Source organism: Megalobrama amblycephala, linkage group LG14 (assembly GCF_018812025.1).
Source record: "Megalobrama amblycephala isolate DHTTF-2021 linkage group LG14, ASM1881202v1, whole genome shotgun sequence".
In the NCBI taxonomy this organism is placed as follows: domain Eukaryota; kingdom Metazoa; phylum Chordata; class Actinopteri; order Cypriniformes; family Xenocyprididae; genus Megalobrama; species Megalobrama amblycephala.
Genome location: NC_063057.1, coordinates 14,132,907 through 14,152,316, shown reverse-complemented (window position 1 = coordinate 14,152,316; position 19,410 = coordinate 14,132,907). Strand labels below are relative to the sequence as shown.

Here is a 19,410-nt window from a genome sequence, read left to right as displayed (position 1 = left end):
ATGTTCAGACATGAGATCTGTGGCTCACAGGTTAAGAGCGCTGCCTCATGGGTTCAGAGGTTGCTGGTTCGATCCCAGCCAGATCTCAGCGATATGAAGGAATGGTGCGGGCGATACGAAGGAATGGTGTGGGCGATACGAAGGAAAGGTGCGGGCGATACGAAGGAATGGTGTGGGCGAGAAGGCGCAGGAGATCACGGGGTTCCCCCTAAGCTCCAGCACAATGTCCAGCAGGGGTTATGCTTCTGCCTGGAAAAATTTTAATTAGTAGAGTAAAAAAAAAAAAAAAAAAGAAAAGAAAAGAAGAAGAAAAGGAAGAAGAAGAAGAAGAAAAAAAAAGAAGTCTTACCCATCCAAGCGATATGAAGGAATGGTGTGGGTGAGAAGGCGCAGGAGATCACGGGGCTCCCCCTAAGCTCCAGCATGATGTCCAGTAGGGGTTATGCTTCTGCCTGGAAAAATTTTAATTAGTAGAGTTAAAAAAAAAAAAAAGAAAAGAAAAGAAGAAAAAAAAAAAAAGAATCTTACCCTTCCACGAGCAGATGTCCATCATCACAGCAAATGTCAGTCCACTCGTCCCACGATGTAACGGTCCAAACACATCTCTTGTTCTGTAGGGAAAAGACATGAAGACATTATGCTATTTTGTATACCTAAATTAATTTAAAAGTTAGTCTAAATAATGTAAATTGACTACATAAATTGAATTCCTAAAGCTGTTCAGTGTCAGTGTCATATTACAGAGTACCTTATACTTCAGTAATATTGTATCAATCATAATCTTTGTTTCAATATACCCTTCATCGTAATAACCAGCCTCTGGACAATGTACTGCAAGATACTGCTATGAACAAAACAAAACTGTTTGTTGGTCCAATTCAATATTTAGATTATTTAACCTCTAATGTTAAGAATTTTTTTTTTTTTTTTTTGAGTATTCTGCTGTGACAAAGGCTACTTCGATTAGCACTGCATTCTCAATATATGGTACTTTATTCATATGAAAATACCTGAGATGATGAGTGTACCATGGGTCCCTCCTCGTTTCCTCGCTCCTCCGTCCTCCATCCTATGACCCGGATACCGATCGAGCTCAGCCATCTTGTAGGACATCTCAATTCTCTAATTGCACCACGAGGAGGCGAGGATCGAGGAGTGAGGCGGCTTCCCGAGGAGTCATGAGCGAGGATACACAGGCGCATCCTTTGCGGAAGCCTTTCTCGTAGAGAAACATGATGCAAGCATAAATTCTCCTCCCCCTTCATATCTGTCACAATAATTTAAATGCATGCTTTAATGTATGCAGTTTAAATAAACTTTACATGTCACATATTTAAACGGGGCATCTTACTTTATTAATATTTATCATATATTTTTTAAATAACCAAACTTTAACAGCATGTGGGTAGATCCCTCGAGAAGCACCCCTAGTATGAGCCTAACTAGTACTTTGTGCGCGAGGGCTCCCTCTGGCTTTTATGAATTAAAACATAGCCTACATTACTGCAATAATCAAATTCAGTTTTAATGATAATTAAAAAGTGAAAGGTACTAACCGTCTGGAACTTTATCGCGAAAGCACAACAGTTTTATCAACTGCCATATATATATTTATTTATATATATATATATATATATATATATATGTATGTATGTATGTATGTATGTATATATATATCTCATATATGTATGTATGTATATATATATATATATATATATATATATAGGATACATTAAGAATCATGATTTTTTTGTTTCAAACCAAGATCATGATTTTGAACAGACTACTAATCAAAATAACTTAATTTACAAGAGGTTTTGACAAATGTTAATTGCTGCTATCTAGTTAAAATGTTTAATGTATCTGAATTAAATTATTAAAATTTATATAAAATAATAAAAAATGCTTTATTATTAAAATGCTTTGAATAAATAATCCCCTTATAATTACTTCATTACACCGCATTTTTGAAGGAATGACTCAATGCCAAATACATTTTTAATCAGTCGCTTGTCGACACCTAGTGGCGTAACGATGTAATTGATAAAATCGTTAAAGAAGCGCCATGTTTGTTTGGAAGATGATTCACTGTTTGAACGCTAACGTAGACGACATTAGTGTTTAACTATACATTTTTGTCCCGTTCTTCTGTGACAATTGTTATTGTAACACAGAAATAAAGAAACTGTGGTTGAAAAGACTCTTTGCGAAGCTGTTTCATACCTATACACGATAACTGCTATCTCTGGGTCACGCAGACTTGAATGTTCCCGTGTGATTTTGTCAAAACTTTAATAGACAGGCGAATCGCTGTCATTTAGGAATGACATCGCGCGGACTCAACGTCCTCGAGCCATTTTTCAATAAACATTCATTTACCCATTTTAAACTAGCTAAGAGGCAGGTCAGCTAACTAGTTCAGCCTGCTACCTCAATGCACCACATACACGCCACGGTCGATCACTTCCTGGTTGTCGTTAGGCCAGCTAGGGCACTTCCGGTGTCATTCTGTACTCGCTGAATATCGACCTATGATATCGACACAAAACCATCAATGGTTGACTTTTTAATGCTCTATTTATATTTTGATATAGTTATCACACTTGCCTAATTTGCCAATAAACCAGTTTTATTGATTGCAATAAAGACGGTGTCTGTATTTGGACACACACACATTTTTCCAGCACTTCAAATGTTATTTTTTAATGTTATGACCAAAAACATTATTTGTTCATCCTTCTGAGATTGTCCCCATTTGTAAATCCGAACGTTTCGAATTTGTAGGAAATCCAACATTTGATAGAAAACACTTTTATTTATTAACAAAAAAGACATCTATAACCAGCAGATGGCGGCAGAGTAGCATTTATTTGCGCATATATTAGCCATTTCCTGTAATAGTTTATCACTATATTGAATACATTTTAAACATTACAAAATCAATAGGTTTAAAAATACATTTTGTCAAGGTGAAGTATGAAGTACTCAATATCTCATGAAAAAAAAAAAAAACTTGCCTGACTGAAGATTTTTTTTACATGGCAGAAATTTCATTTATTTGCTTTGTGTTACAATAAACATTTTATTTAAAATAATAGCCTATACTGGCATTTGATCACATGAATAAATTAATTAATAGACAACATTTGCTGCTGATAGGCATAGTGTTGTAGTACGGTCTTAAGACCATTTCTTGAAGGTCTTGGTCTTGTCTTGGTCTCAGACTAAAAGGACTTTTATTTCAAGACCAGACCACAACTGCGGGGATATTACTAAATTGCTGTTGCATTGTCTGATTTCTTTGTTAACATCATTAATTTGATTGCATTTGAAGCAGGAAGTTTTACATCCAATCAATAACTTATTTCTAATTTCATTTATTTTGTTAATGTTGTGCCAGGTAGAAATCATCAAGGGATTGTGTCAAAAATGTCACCAAAATTAATGCAAATGCCCACAAAATTAAAGATATGATTGCAAAAAAGTACTTGAATAAGATCTTGATATTAATAACATATGGGCCCAGTTTCACAGACATGGCTTAGCCTAAACCAGGATTAGGCCTTAGTTCAATTAGGATATTTAAGTAGCTTTTATAAATGTTCACTAGAAAAAAACATTACTGGTGTTCATCTTGAGGCAAAACAATGGTTCTAACATATTTTAAGATATGTCAGTGCAAGTTGCTTTCAGTTAAAACAGCTCAGTTTAGTCTAGGACTAGCTTAAGCCTTGTCTGTGAAACTGGGGGATGATATAATTAGCAGTTAAGCAATGAGGAATACATATAGTACAGTTGAACTCATAGTGTACTACAAGTGGTAGCTAAATATATTTTTTTAAATACAGAGATAGTATATTAAAAGCACATTTTAGTTCATATAAGATTAGTAATTAATTACTTTTTTGAAGTAACTTACCGACACTGTTCATACTAAAAGCTAAAAAACGTAAATTTTGATTTCAGGGGGACTTTAAAGCAAGCATGAATTTGCCATCCGCTCCACAAGGGGCGCAAGCGAGCTTTACTTTCAGCCTGAGGCTGAGACCTTTGGATCCTTGGCAACATGACGCTTGATAACAGTCGCGACAGACCGTTTTAAGGCAATGCAAGTAAAGATCCAGCAGATGACAGCTCAGTGACAGACTCTTAATGTCACTCAACAGCACATACTTCAGCCCATCAGCAAAAACAACCGACACAAACTGCGATAAAGTGCAGGAATCGAGAATGTCACACGACTCACCTGTAAGTAACTTTACGCATAAAGTGCGTTTCGCTTGTAAACGACTATCACGCATAGTTCTTATGTTGCTTAATGTTTACATTGCGTTTGAATACAAGACTGCTCTGTTTACATTGCGTTTGAATACAAGACTGTTCATTTAAATCAGTGTTATGAAGGTGTGCTGCTGACTCGCTCGTCTGTCTTACCCATCTGCCTCTACTTCTTAATACAAATAAGGGCCAAGGAATCTTAATACAAAAACAACTGCTATATACAACAACACAAAATAAAAACGTATCCTGTCTTGCAGCATAAAGAAAGCGAGTGCGGGTCGGCCCGTCGCGCGAGCAGGGAGTGGTGGCTTCACGTGGGTCTGTTGTGCATTCCTCTGCTCGCGGTGTATCTGCACATCCCTCCTCCACAGCTCTCACCTGCGCTCAACACCTGGCGCGCTTCCGGCCACTTCTTCACATTCAGAGGGAATAACATCTTTTATAAAGGTAAATCACAGGCTTTGTTTACAAGCTGACTCTCTCTTATAGATAATATAGTAATTTTATACTGTTTGTCGATAGAGTCAGTTGGTGTTGTGGGAAGCTCTGATGTCCTCCTGCTGCTTCATGGTTTTCCTACTTCTAGCTATGACTGGTATAAGGTATAAACACAGAGCCAGTTTAATGTCATTTTTCTAGTGTAAAACCGCATTTAAACTCAATTTAAAAGGTTAGTTCACCCAAAAATGAAAATTCTGTCATTTATTACTTACCCTCATGCCGTTCCACACCCGTAAGACCTTCGTTAATCTTCGGAACGCAAATTAAGATATTTTAGTTGAAATCCGATGGCTCCGTGAAGCCTGCATAGGGAGCAATGACATTTCCTCTCTCAAGATCCATAAAGGTACTAAAAACATATTTAAATCAGTTCATGTGAGTACAGTGGTTCAATATTAATATTATAAAGCGACGAGAATATTTTTGGTGCGCCAAAAAAAAACAAAAAACAAAAAATAGCCGATTTTAAAAGACTGCTTCAGGAAGCATCGGAGCACAGTGAATCAGTGTATCGAATCTACTGTTCGGAGCGCCAAAGTCACGTGATTTCAGCCGTTTGGCAGTTTGACGCACGATCCGAATCATGATTCGATACACTGATTCATAACGCTCCGATGCTTCCTGAAGCAGTGTTTTGAAATTGGCCATCACTAAATAAGTCGTTATTTATTTATTTTTTTTGGCGCACCAAAAATATTCTCGTCGCTTTATAATATTAATATTGAGCCACTATACTCACATGAACTGATTTAAATATGTTTTTACTACCTTTATGGATCTTGAGAGAGGAAGTGTCCATTGCTCCCTATGAAGGCCTCACTGAGCCATCGGTTTTCAACCAAAATATCTTAATTTGTGTTCTGAAGATTAACGAAGGTCTTACGGGTGTGGAACGGCATGAGGGTGAGTAATAAATTACAGAATTTTCATTTTTGGGTGAACTAACCCTTTAACAAACAGTGTCTGGATACTTCACTTCTACTTTGCACTCTCATTGTATCTCATTGTCGTTTTGTAGATTTGGGATTCTCTCACTCAACGCTTTAACAGAGTCATCGCCCTTGACTTCCTGGGCTTTGGTTTTTCAGACAAACCGGTGAGATGAAAGACATGCAGTCACTACAACTGCTGTCTTTTATTATCCATAACTTGAATCCTTATTTCTATCACAAAAACGTCCCAACTCATGATGACACTACTCTCCAGCGACCACACCGTTACTCCATCTTCGAGCAGGCTAGTGTGGTGGAGGCCCTGATCGCTCATCTGGGGCTGTCAGAGCAGAGGATCAACCTAATGTCACATGACTACGGAGACACTGTAGCTCTCGAGTTACTGTACAGGTGAGCCATAAGGATCCTTCAAGCTCTCTGGGCAGAAGTCAGTTTAATGTTCCTGTCAGTATGATCTGGGTGGTTCTCACGTGCAGTTAAACACACAGGAGCGACCATAACAGGAGCGGACACGTCACCATAAACAGCCTCTGCCTCTCAAATGGAGGTACATTAAAGTTTTATTCAATCTTTATGAAAACTATATATAAATTAAGGATCTAATTTTGCTTTCTACCTTTAAAGGTATATTCCCTGAGACTCATTATCCAAGATTCCTTCAGAAAGTGAGTGACACTTTATTAAGACACATTTGTTTTCATTTGAGATGTGAGAAGTGAATATTTCTGATTTTTTTGTCATCTTCAGGTGCTGAAGGACTCTGGCTTCATTTCACCTGTACTCACTCGCCTAATAAACTTCCAGCTTTTCTCTAGAGGGTGAGTGGAGCGTCTGGAATGGGAGCGGTGTATAGCTTTATTGCTTTCTAGAACATAGTATCTATTTGTTGTACTTTACACAGTCATAAATCATTTAGTTGATAAGCTGTAGCCTAATGCATTCAATTGCAAATATTATATGTATTTACCCCACAGAATAAGGGATGTGTTTGGACCGTTCACCCAGCCAACAGAAGCAGAGTTCTGGGACATGTGGACAGGCATTCGCTTTAACGATGGAAATCTGGTCATGGACAGGTGTCCAAGCTTTTCAGTGTGTTGCATCTGCAGTGCTTTGCTTGTAATGATAACCATCACCTTTGTTGTGTCTCACCTAGTGTCCTGCAGTACATCAACCAGAGGCTGAAACACAGAGAGAGATGGGTGGGGGCGCTAACCTCGACTTCAACACCATGTGAGTACACACACCATTCATTCAGTGGTATAAAGTGCTGGAGTTGCCATCATGCTGCCAGACCGAGGTGATTCACTGTGTGCAGTGCTATTGAGGCTAAGTAGTTTAATCCATTGAAAAGCACTGCGGAAGCTGCTTAGCCCGTCTGCACCCCAGGCAATAAGCATTTGAGGTGACAGTAGTGTAATATTACAATATATTATACAGACAATGCAGCAGGATAAGCATTTTAACACTCATACTATAGGATGGGAAGGTTGATTTTTATTTCTATTAAGATTTATACATAGTTTTGTGCTTTTGAAGATGATCAGTTGATAAATCACTTCAGGCTGTATAATGTTTCTTTGTAAATATAACTGATTAATCACTCTCTAACTTTGTAGTGCACATGATATATGGACCCCTAGATCCAGTTAATCCACATCCACAGTTTATCCAGCTTTACCAGTGAGTATATATGTCAGTTTACATGTATTAACTCTTTAAACTAACTAAAGGATGATTTTTATTGTTCATTAAAAAGAAATATGTTTAGACTTTTTAAAATTGAGATGGTCCTGTGGTTAGAGCAAACTTCCCGTGAGAGTTCTTGGTTCGAATACAGGGTGGTGAGTGGAGCAGAAAGCAAGAAGGCTTTCTTTTTTAATAAATTTGGACGGTCCATCATGGAGTCTGTCTGTTGGTTAGTTGTAACCCCAACACACTGAGGTGGGATTTGAACCCAATCCTCTATCACTGCCTTTCCCAATCCAATGTGTTCAGCCATTAGACCATCATGGCTTTCACAATGAGTGTGGCATTTTGGGGTGGTTAGTTGCATGTAATGACATTAATGGAAGTAACAGAGGGATTTGAACACAGGACTCCAAGATTAAAAACAGAACAATTTATCTCCTGAGCCACTGAATTTGAGATGCTTATTGAGTGTTTTGGATTAGTTTTGGATAGAGTGCTTTTTTAGAAGCTTAAAAATAAAAAATGTGGGATTTAAACTTATGATTCTGGGTTTTATCTCTTGAACCACTGAGATTGGACTATGTACTGTCTGTTTTTGCAGAAACTTGACAAATGTAGTAAAGAAATTGATATTCGAACCAAGATTTTCTTGTACAAAAGGCCGAGAGGTAAACTTTGAGCCACAGAGTTTAAGATTTTTAGCACTTGTTTTAACATTTAATTTCTTGTGCATCTTATGAAATAATTTTTTATATAATCTTAAAATATGACATTCAAAAGGTTTCTTATACATTTGCTCCCGACTGAACCTTAATCCTTTAAGAAGTTAAAGCACATTACTTATCCACCACACCAGTGTCTCACAACCAACAGTACACAGTTTGTATGTCTCCCTTACCTGAGCCATCTATTTCAGGTCTTCTCTACTAATGACATTATCAGTGATCTACTAATGACTAATTGAATCAGGTGTGTTTAATTAGGAAGAGTTTAAAATGTGTACTGTTGGTGTGCCTTCAGGAACAGGGTTGGGAAACACTGCACTACATTACTATTGCATTTAGAGCAGGGGTTCCCAAACACATTCCTGGAGCCTCCCCAACACTGCATGTTTTCCATGTCTCCTTAATCCAAGACCTGAAATGGGTGTGTCAGACAAAGGAGACATGCAAAATGTGCAGTGCTGGGGATGCTCCAGAAATGTGTTTGGGAACCCCTGATTTACAAGGTTAGTTCTTAATGGTTGGTATAACCCAGGGGTGTCCAAACTCAGCCCTGGATGCCTGGAGTTGAGTTAATTGGGATTGGAGCTAATCTCTGCAGGACAGTGGCCCTGCAGGACTGAGTTTTCAAGCAAGAACTAAGGATAAATGCCAAGATAAAACTGCTATGCTGTCAAACAGAAAAGAAAGATCATGCTATCCCTTTAGATAATTGGGCCCTATAAAATTATAAAATGTTTTATAATCACTTTCCCCCTCTCCATTTCTCATCTTCAGGAAACTAGTTCGGAGATCCACAGTATCTGTTCTAGATGAGCATGTGAGTCATTACCCACAGCTGGAGGATCCCACAGGTTTCTTTAATGCCTACCTTAGCTTTATCAACTCATTCTAAAAGGAGTGATGAGTGAAATATTGGCCCAAATAAGATGTTAGAAAATATTCCAATGCAAACTGTAAAGTATGAACATGTTTCTAAATGCATGAAACAAAGTATTGCACCAAATAATTGTAAAGATTATCAATAAGAGTTTGGTCAAATACAATATGCCATTACTTGTAAATACATTTGTGTTTAAAGCATGAATGCTTTTATTCAAATAAAAAAGTCTTTGTATAAATTGTCATGTTTTGTGTAGGACAAAAAACAAGTCTTGTTCTCTTTTGGATTTTTTATTATTGATAAATGAAAAGGTGTGTTTTAAAGGATTGTTTCCCCCGAGCCATGACACAAGGCCAAAACAGCTCAAATACCAGAGAAACAACAGCAATTAGATCTCTTCCACATTAATTAAAGTGGCACAATATTTTAGATATCTCAGAACAGACCAAACAGGATGTTTTCAGAGGATTTATGTCAAGCCACAAGGATGGTTGTGTGAAACATTAGAGTAGCTATATAGATACATATAAAAAGGACAATGACCCAGATTGATTGGCATGTGACCAGGTCGCTCACAACATCTCTCGTTTAGCCGACAGACGCCAGGATAACGTCGACCACATTCTCATCTGTGCTCCTGACAGTCACCTGCATAGTGACCCCATCAGCCAGGGCCAGACGAGCCCTCACCAACACGTCATGACCTCCCCTAAACACACCTTCAGAAAGACATGATAGAAATAGAGAAAATTAATATCTAATATGCATTTCAGGACTTGAAACTCTCAAAACTAACAAACTGGAGTGATGAAATCTGAACAAACCTGCTAAGAACAGAATGTGCGAGTTCTTGTTTTCAGGAACTTTGTCTGAGCGTTCACAAGGCTGCATGCCCAAGAAGCTGATGATGTTATTTACTGCCTCTGTAAAGATAAATACAATCGAGAGATGATCAATTCACGTTCAGCATCTACAGCCACAAAACCCTTATCAAACATACATACATTTGACATCCTTATTGATGGTCATGAGGATAATGAAATTGATTCTAACCAAACTTACCATCAAGAGTTCTGACTGTGGCCAAAGCAAACGTCTCTTCCTTCTCAAACTCGTCTCCGATCTCCTCCCACGCTGCACCGAAGTTCGGCTTCAACACCTTCTGTATGTGGTCAGCGACTGTCACCTCTAAATCTTCCAGCTAAGATGAAAACGAGAGATTGAGTGAAGAAGAACGGCCAATGATAATTTTCACATTTTTGTTACCATTTAAATTTCACATACCACATATTCATCATCATAACCGTCATCATCAGGCTCTCCCGTGTTGGGATCGCAGTCCCGGACCAGATATTTAAGTGTACAGCTGAACGTGCAAGAGACTAAGACAAATGCAAGCAACAAAATGGATAAGTTCAATAAGGAAACTTGACAACATTCATAACTACTCTCTTAATTAACACTCTGTGTGAACAGCCCCCTGCAATTTGTTCATGTCTGACCTGCTGTGGGGTCATCCTCCGGTAACCGGACCAGGCTGTAGCAGGAGCCAGGCTGGCTGTAGGGTAGGTTGGGTGCAGGTACGCAATGTAGTACCTCGTAGGCTTCTGACGGCTCCATCTGGACCTGCACCCGCTGCAGCAGCTGGTCGTTCAGCGTGTTGGTGCAGTCGAACTGGAAGATCATGTGATTTGCGAAAGTGTGTTTGATGCAGCGCACTACATACTCCGTCTCTGCTTCTGTTAATTGAACCGGCTCTGATGACTTGAACAGGGGACCCAGGCCCTGGAATTCTGGGATGGCTGCAAGTTGCTCTGAGAGAGAAAAATAAGGAAGAAAAATGTGGCAGTTTGCTTCAAACTGTGGTTTAACGGTGCTACACACATTGCTTTGCCAATTAGCTAATCGTCTTACCTTGGTAAATGTCTTGGCGTGAAGGTGCAAGCTTTTCAGGTAGTTTGCTTGTTGCAACGGGTGCGATTTCTGGCATGAAGGAGAAAAATAAAGTGAACTTGTGCAATTTGAGCAGTTGAGTAAGCTTTGTGATTTACCCGAAAAAAGGTTAAAGACATAGGAAGATTAGCATCCAAATCAGATGCCAAACAATGGTGGACCATAAACAATTATTATTATTTTTTTTTAGCATATGTAATTATGGATTATATTGAGTAATGGTCTAGTTATTGGACTCTGGTTCATAAGCAGTGTGGATATCTATTCACACCTGTTTTCTGTTCGGTGATGGGCGCTGTAGCCAAGGGAACAGTCTTCATGTCAAACGGTTTCTCAGATGGCTCCAGCGTGTACTGGTGGAGGGATTTCTCCAGTCCAGGAACAGATACAGACAGACCTGCAAACAAACAACCATTATTCAACCATGACACAACTTTAATGCAGAATTTAAAAAATAAAATAATAATTCACACCACAACCTTTTATCACTCACATTAGCTAAATCAGATACACAGTAAGAATCTTAACTATGCAGAACAAAGGAAACCCACACAAAACCACCACTGCAACACAAACCCTCACCATTGAAGATGTATGCAGCATTCAAAGCCTTCTGCTTCTGCTGAAGGACATTCATGTAGAATGTGGCTCTGTCTCTCACCTCATCATCACTGTCCATCATACACCTATCAGACACATACACACACACACTTTAGTAAATCGCATATTAATGCATTTCGCTATGGATTTCCATTTTGCATTGTTTTTCAATTCAATCAAATAAATGAGGATTTTCTCTTTCTAGTTTAACAAACATTTCTGAACACACATTTCTTTGGTCATTTCCTAACTCTAATACTCAAATTACCAACATAAATCACCCACACACTTTCTGCCAGTGAAGGCCTACCTCTGCATCAGGACCAAGACGCTTGGCAGCAGGTCATCATTTTGAGCCCCAAACTTGGCCAGTGCACTGACCGCAGCTTTGAAGAAAAACGTGAGAGGAGAGTCAGAGCAGAAGAATGCTTAAATGTCCTAAAGCTGCTCAGCTCAATCTCTGAATCTTATTAATTACAGATTATCAGGCCTGCTTAAATTTACTACGACTTGCAGTTGGAATGCATTTGATTATTTGAACATGTGTAGCACTCAAACAAAAAAAACCTGTACTACTGTATTACGAACACACACAGGTGGCACCAGCGGGTTTATAAGCTCATTGCAAGGAGGTTAACGCACATGTCAAGGGTTATTCAAGACTACTCACCTGCCCGCACCGCCTCGCTCTCAAGCACCACACGGTTGAAGATGAAACGGATGTATTTGGAGGGGGTGGGGGTACGTGGCCCCTCTTTCCCCAGCAGGTGAAGGATCTTAGTGGCCAGGACGGTGTGCTCGCAGTCCTCGATAAACTCACACAGGTGAGCCAGGCCTGTCTCCTTACTCTCTGGGTTTTCCTCTATGATGCTGATGATACAGTCCACAATGGCTCTCTTGTAATCAAAGCCACCCTGCAAAAGCAAATAAAAATTGATGCACTTCTAACATCTAATAACATTTTTACAGCAAGATCTATGTTCAAAACTGTTGGCACTAATTAAGTAAAATACAGATAATAAGAAAACCAGATATTCAGTGTAAATCTGGTTGCGTGGTTTGGCACAAGAAAAGCGTAAAGACTAAGAGAGATTACAAGGCTTAAAAACAGAAGAACAAATGAGCTTACATCATCTCTAAGCATGTTTGAAAGGAAGTTCATCATCACGCCGTGCTTTCTGGGATACTTCTGGCACAGAGCACTGATTGCCTGGACCACAACCACCTGGAAAATAAACACACCATTTAGTTACGAAAACTCATTGTTTACTGGAACTTTATCACATAGACAAATCATTTAACATGTGCAAATTAATAAAACATTAAACTCCCGAATAAGCATCGAAAACAGATGTTTGTTCTCCAATTTAGTTATTCGGTGTCTGGGGGATGAAGTCACCTTGAACTCATCCGAGATCTCGGAGACGAAGGAGGAGATCTGTTTCATGAGACGGTCCACGCTGCTCTCACTTCCTGTCTTCAGCAGGGTGGTGATGGCCAGGGTGGCGATGCTGCGGTTGGAGTCGGTGATCAGGTTCTCCAGGTCCAGGTTGCATGCGGTCACCGCTGATGGATGCTTCATTGCCACCTGTTTGAACCAGGGCTGTTATTATAACTGAAACTAAAACCAAAACTACAAAAAAAAAAAAAAAATCCCATTTTTTATTTAGTTTTATATATATATATATATATATATATAATTCTAATTTTTAATACAAAACAGTTTTAAATAATGTATTAGTAAATGTTGAAATTAACATTAACTAGTAGTAGTTAACTAATGTTAACTAATGAACCCTTACTGTAAAGTGTTACCACAATTTCTGTGATAAAAGGGTGATAGCAAGTGTCTGAACATAAAAATGTGTTCTTTGGTGTCTCCATGTGGTAGTTCTTAATAATGCAAGAGTTTACAAATGGAATCAAATAGACAGGAAAAACTAACCTTATTAAGGGTCCGTACAGCTGCATATCGCAGGGCTGCTTTGGGAGAGCTGCAAAACAGCTGGAGAACTATGGAAAAAGAGAGAAAGAGGAAGAGAAAATTAATTGAACATCAAGTCTACTTTGTCATGTGCACTGGTTAGAAAGCAAAAATGTAGCAGCAAGAAGTAAAATGCAGAAGACTAACCGGACACAGCAGGAGCCAGCTCACGAGCGGTACAGTTGGGCATGTGGACGATGGCGGAAGCTGCTTCATAAACCACCATCTCATGTTTATTCCTCAAGCAGCTCTCAATGAAGTCAAACAGAGGGCTATCGTGCCTGTTAAACAAACATATGTAGACAGACTAAGTCAGTCTCTACATTAAAGGTGCCCTTGATTCAAAAATTGAATTTACCTTGGCATAGTTAAATAACAAGAGTTCAGTACATGGAAAAGACATACAGTGAGTCTCAAACTCCATTGTTTCCTCCTTCTTATATAAATCTCATTTGTTTAAAAGACCTCCGAAGAACAGGCGAATCTCAACATAACACCGACTGTTACGTAACAGTCGAGATCATTAATATGAATGACCCCAATATTTGCATAATGCCAGCCCATGATGTTCCCAACATTATAAAAGGCATTAGACAAGGGCAGCCAGTTAACGTCTGGAGCTGCACACAGCCGAATCATCAGACTAGGTAAGCAAGAACAACAGCGAAAAATGGCAGATGGAGCAATAATAACTGACATAATCCATGATAGCATGATATTTTTACTGATATTTGTAAATTGTCTTTCTAAATGTTTCGTTAGCATGTTGCTAATGTACTGTTAAATGAGGTTAAAGTTACCATCGTTTCTTACTGTATTCACGGAGACAAGAGCTGTCGCTATTTTCATTTTTTAAACACTTGCAGTCTGTATAATGCATAAACACAACTTCATTCTTTATAAATCTCTCCAACAGTGTAGCATTAGCCGTTAGCCACGGAGGACCGCCTCAAATTCACTCAGAATAAAACTTTAACATCCAAATAAATACTTTACTCACATAATTCGAAGCATGCATGTAGCATGCATGACGAACATCTTGTAAAGATCCATTTGAGGGTTATATTAGCTGTGTGAACTTTGTAAATGCACTGTAATATAGTCGACAGCTGGTGTGGCAGGGAGCACGCGATTTAAGGGGGCGGCGCAGAGTGTAAATCAGTGCATTGTTAATGATGCCCCAAAATAGGCAGTTAAAAAAATTAATTTAAAAAAATCTATGGGGTATTTTGAGCTGAGACTTCACAGACACATTCAGGAGACACCTTAGACTTATATTACATCTTGTGAAAGAACGTTCTTGGGCACCTTTAAGCAACTGTATGATGTTAATAACGCCTAAAAGAGCCTAAAAAAAAGCTGATGTCCAACACACGTACCCTCCTTCCGTCTCCTCCAACAGTTTACTGGCAATGCGAATCATCATGCAGTAAGCAAATGGAGACTTGAGGCCAGATTTGGTGAATTTGTTGAGCATCTTGGTCACAGCCAGACGGTCATTCTTCCTCAAGTGGTACAGAAGACCCAGAGCATGGTACTGTGGAGAGAGATCCCATTTTATTAGGAGACAGACAGGCCACCTACTCATAAAACAATGACGTGAACATCTCACTAACCTGCACCATGATGTTATCGCTTGAAGCTGCCTCTTGAGCTTCATTGACCCAACGTTTTACCACATCAAAACTCATCTTCACCATGTGCTGAAAAACAAATATAGAAACAAACAGCATAGCTACATTATCCAAAACTAAATGTAATAAGCAGTTAAGTGACTAGTGGCTGGCTAATACTATACGATTTAGTGCCATTTTAAAATATTGATAAAACCTATAATAGTACATAAATAACAGTAAAATAACACTGGCCACTAGATTGTGATCTTACCAGTGAGGAGACCAGAGCAGAGCTGGACACGCTGGGCACTTTGTCCACAATGGCCTGTTTCATGTATCGTTCAATAGCCTGCAGCATGGTGGTCTGGTGGATAAGATGGAAGAAGCACAGTTGAAAGGATCATTTATATCAGTTCCATTTGCTATCAGTGAGAAATGAACTTTTACACAGAGCCAAATGAGTTTTAAAACAGTTGAGACTCACATCAGTGATCCTGCAGAGAGCTCTGATTGCCGGGCCTCTGTAAACATCCTCTTTACCAGTCATGTCCTTTGTCAAGCTGAAAAACAAACAAAACATTTTTCATTCCATTCCATTTTGGTGCCATATTGGCGGCGTGTGCAAAGATCTCCATTCCTCATCAAGTAATGTTTTTTACATGACTATACATTAATAAAAAAAATTATATTTTAATTACCACAACAAATAAAAAATACACTGCTATGGCACCTGCTTGTAACGATGATCACATCCTCTGAGATGTTGGCCATCTCCTTTATGGTCAGGTAACACATTCTTCTCAGGGTTTGCTAAAAGACGAGGCAAAAAAAGAATAATTTTCACTTAAAAAGCAACTCCATTGCAGGAACAGAGGCCAGATTTGTCAATCAAATTCACTCATTATTTGTATTAAATTATTAACTGCTCCAATTCAGTAATTAAAATAAAAGTATTAATCAGTGTAAATTTATATTATTAATCATTTACTATTATAGTTTCTATTACTTTTTATTTTTCCAGTTTTCATTTTAATTTTGTTCTTTGTTTTTGTCATTTTTTAAATAAAAATATTACTATATAGGGTTAATTTATTTTTATTTCAGTTTTAGTTCATTATTAGTTTTTATTTATTTCAATTAGTTGCCAAGACTAATTCTAATTTACATTTTGTTTAAGTTTTTCATCTAATTTTGTATTTTTATTTGGTATTATTGTTGCACTTGTTAGCATTTAATTTTGTTTTATTGCAGTTTTATTTCAATTAACAAAATGTTTTAATAGATTTAATTAACAATAATAACCCTGGTAGAGATACACAGATTTATCAGCCATATCTGCATTGGTCAATAACTGTCTGCTTGATTGATTAACTAAAGTGTTAAGCACCCCCTAGAGTCAGTTCAAAAACATTATAACAGCCTCAATACTTCTAGTGAATTTAGTGAAAATACATGTTAATTTTGAGAAAAATTGTGTATACTTTTATTGCGTATTAATTTGTATAATTGTGTATAATTTTATAGTATAATATAATATTTTAATTATATTTTACTAAAATTATATTCACTGATATTAATTATATTAGATTATATAATGCAATATGTATATATTTGCCATACTGCTCCCTTGATATATGTTTTAGCTTAAAAAAAAAACGGAAAAAAAAACAACTGTCTAACACTGGTTAAAATCAGTAAATAGGGCTGCAAGTAAAGTTTCTTACATCATTTGACTGGAACAGTCTAGTCATGGCAAAAAAAGCTTCAGTGGCTTCTGTGGTTCCAAAGTGCTCACCCTGAAAAATGAAGGAGTTTAGTGATGGATCAGTCCATAGAGAGAGAGATACTGTAGTGGAAAAACATTCTGTAGTTGAACAAGATAGATATAAATCACACACCTGGTTGAGCAGGTAGATGATCTTCGTCAGGATGTGCAGACATCTTCTCGGATTGATGGGTGTCTCATTAAAGATCCGAGCCTTTGAAACAAACATGCAATGTAATGTACAGTGCTAAAGACAAGTTTATATAATTCTAAGATGTAAATGCATCAAACTCACCTCCTGTAGTACAGCGCTTTTCTCCAGATGCTGAAAGGGGTTTGAGCCACTTCCTAAACACATCACAACAGATTTGTCAATCAAAAGGTATCTGCCTTCATTCAGATACACTATCAGGTAAGAGTTTGCAAACCATTAAGTTATAAATCATATAACTTCATATCATATAACATATAAATCATGCCATTTCTTGAAAAGTGCTCATAGAATAAGTTATATTAAGCATCTATATGTGGCTCTTTGCCCGAGTTCACCACAAAACAGCAATATTAGCAAGATATATGAAATGTAAATCATATATGTGAAGTAAACCAAAACCAAAGATTTGGATTTTCTGAATCTGAACTGTCAGAAGACTACTGATTCATAATAAAGTTCTTACGACAAAACAGAATAGCATATATGTGGCTCATTTGCAGCCCTTTAATCAACTTCAATCAGAAATTCCCTTTAATTATATGGAATACAAGTCTTATACAGAAAAACCACGAAGCAAATGTTGGATTTTCTTCGTTGACAAGGTTGTAAAAGCAACTGCTAGCACATTAGCTTCCTGAATAAAGAATACATAAACTGCAGAATCACATAGCTGCTACTACTAGTTAATCGACCACTCACATTAAGTATACAACTGAAACATGTACATACATCTTTAGTGTTAAATAAAGAATACTTTTTTCAGTTGCAGATGTTGTGCTGTGGCCTGCAGAGACGCTCTTCCTTAGCAAAACAACCGACATCCCTTCGGCCACTGAAATAAGCTGTTATTCATAGGATACTGGTTCTATAATGCGTCAGCATTGATATAATAATGATCTTACCAGACTCCTCGTCCTTCTTGTCGAATTTCTTGATCATTTTGCTTAATGTTTAAGAGCAGTAAACGAGATGATCAGACACATTCAGGCTCTTTTCCTCCACGTCAACTAGTGTGACGTATGTTGTGAGCTGGCGGAGGTGGCGCCCACCAGGTTCACCTTTCAAAATAAAAGTCAATGTTTAAAAGTCGGGAGGACGATGAAGAGGTTGGTTTTCTTCGTACGTACCACACGAAAAAAAAATATATTTTTTATATTTATGTTTATTTTTGCAAACCATTAAAAAATATGTATCTGTGAATTATAATATGTATTTGTAACATATTGTAATATATTAAATAGGGTAATTAGTTATAATTATTTAAAAATAATATTAACTTTCAAAATGTTGTCCAGTCTTCAACAAATTTATTATATATCTGACAAAAATGATCAAATGGATATTTTTAATTCAAAACTGTTAGCCTGTAACAACAGTAATTATTGTAACTAGTCTGTTTGGAATGATGTTACACAAAGTTGTGGGTAATGTGGTGCAATGATTAAAAAAATAAATAATGTGCTACAGTAGTTAAGCGTATCAAGTATCTATTTTTTATCCTTTACAAACATGAATCTACATTGATGCTATACTTTTTTTTCTTTCATAAAAACAAATAACCTGGCCATCGTTAATTCAAACTAGATCTATTAAAATATTAGCCTATCATAAACTGACTTTATTTATTATCTTTTATGTTATCTGCATAGAAATAATGCATGTGTGTCTCTGGATCAATAACTTGGTCTGAACAGGTTAGAAAATTCCCCCTCGAAATAATATGCTTCCAGTGGACGCTTTGTTTTCATTTGCATTTATTTATTTATTTATTTAAAGAAAAAAATAATTATTTTCAGTACAAAAATATTCGACTGTCGGTTTCATCAACCCAATTTATATGTAGCCTAACCCAGCCATATAGCTTAGCTTATATAGCCTAGAGCGTTTTTTTTTTTTTGTTGTTTGTTTTTTTCAATAACAATCAGTTCACCTTTCATTGAGATGTACAGATAAATTGTGTGAATAAGGAGAGATGAAAAAGCATTGGCAAAATATGTCCCTCTGAGACGCAATCTCCTATGTCTCTGAAGCTTGAGCATAAAAATGACCTACGAATGTGTTTTTTGATTACAAATGCATGAGTCTCGCTGCTATAGTAAGCCAATTTTAAACACTTTCCTGTACAATCTAACAAGAGTGACCGGTCTAACAAGACCAAACCATTATGCGTTTTATATGGCTGACCCATTAAAGACATTTATATCACCTGCTAATAAGTTCCATTAATTTTCAGTGTTGCTAATTTG

At 37.4% G+C, this 19,410-nt stretch overlaps 2 protein-coding genes across 2 annotated transcripts; one reads left to right on the top strand and one right to left on the bottom strand.

Moving 5' to 3' along the window:
* Positions 1-4,022: 4,022 nt before the first annotated feature.
* On the top strand, positions 4,023-9,270 carry mest. The gene is made up of 12 exons (XM_048155501.1): positions 4,023-4,248; positions 4,539-4,728; positions 4,804-4,883; positions 5,801-5,878; positions 5,989-6,125; positions 6,224-6,282; positions 6,360-6,400; positions 6,483-6,553; positions 6,710-6,811; positions 6,892-6,968; positions 7,355-7,418; positions 8,927-9,270. The coding sequence occupies exons 1-12, from the start codon at positions 4,153-4,155 to the stop codon at positions 9,042-9,044; spliced, it is 1,113 nt and encodes a 370-aa protein (XP_048011458.1). The 5' UTR covers positions 4,023-4,152; the 3' UTR covers positions 9,045-9,270.
* Positions 9,271-9,306: 36 nt separating this feature from the next.
* copg2 (COPI coat complex subunit gamma 2) lies at positions 9,307-18,225 on the bottom strand. Its single transcript, XM_048155498.1, has 23 exons — positions 18,067-18,225; positions 17,246-17,298; positions 17,084-17,164; positions 16,910-16,981; positions 15,916-15,995; positions 15,670-15,745; positions 15,457-15,549; positions 15,186-15,272; positions 14,949-15,106; positions 13,717-13,850; positions 13,531-13,598; positions 12,985-13,173; positions 12,715-12,810; positions 12,256-12,499; positions 11,896-11,971; positions 11,568-11,671; positions 11,257-11,382; positions 10,947-11,015; positions 10,535-10,846; positions 10,317-10,414; positions 10,095-10,233; positions 9,857-9,955; positions 9,307-9,751 (listed from the first exon to the last, which is right to left on the bottom strand). The coding sequence occupies exons 1-23, from the start codon at positions 18,101-18,103 to the stop codon at positions 9,621-9,623; spliced, it is 2,622 nt and encodes an 873-aa protein (XP_048011455.1). The 5' UTR covers positions 18,104-18,225; the 3' UTR covers positions 9,307-9,620.
* Between the last annotated feature and the right edge of the window lie 1,185 nt (positions 18,226-19,410).

Excerpts from the sequence above, each read along its gene's own strand:
- mest (XM_048155501.1), top strand. The coding sequence starts at position 4,153 with ATGTCACTCAACAGCACATACTTCAGCCCATCAGCAAAAACAACCGAC. Across the intron at positions 6,126-6,223 it reads GCTCTCGAGTTACTGTACAG|GAGCGACCATAACAGGAGCG; the intron begins GTGAGCCATAAG and ends TTAAACACACAG. Across the intron at positions 6,401-6,482 it reads ATCCAAGATTCCTTCAGAAA|GTGCTGAAGGACTCTGGCTT; the intron begins GTGAGTGACACT and ends TGTCATCTTCAG.
- copg2 (XM_048155498.1), bottom strand. The coding sequence starts at position 18,103 with ATGATCAAGAAATTCGACAAGAAGGACGAGGAGTCTG. Across the intron at positions 17,165-17,245 it reads AAAGCGCTGTACTACAGGAG|GCTCGGATCTTTAATGAGAC; the intron begins GTGAGTTTGATG and ends TTTGTTTCAAAG. Across the intron at positions 15,746-15,915 it reads GTGATCATCGTTACAAGCAG|CTTGACAAAGGACATGACTG; the intron begins GTGCCATAGCAG and ends TTTGTTTTTCAG.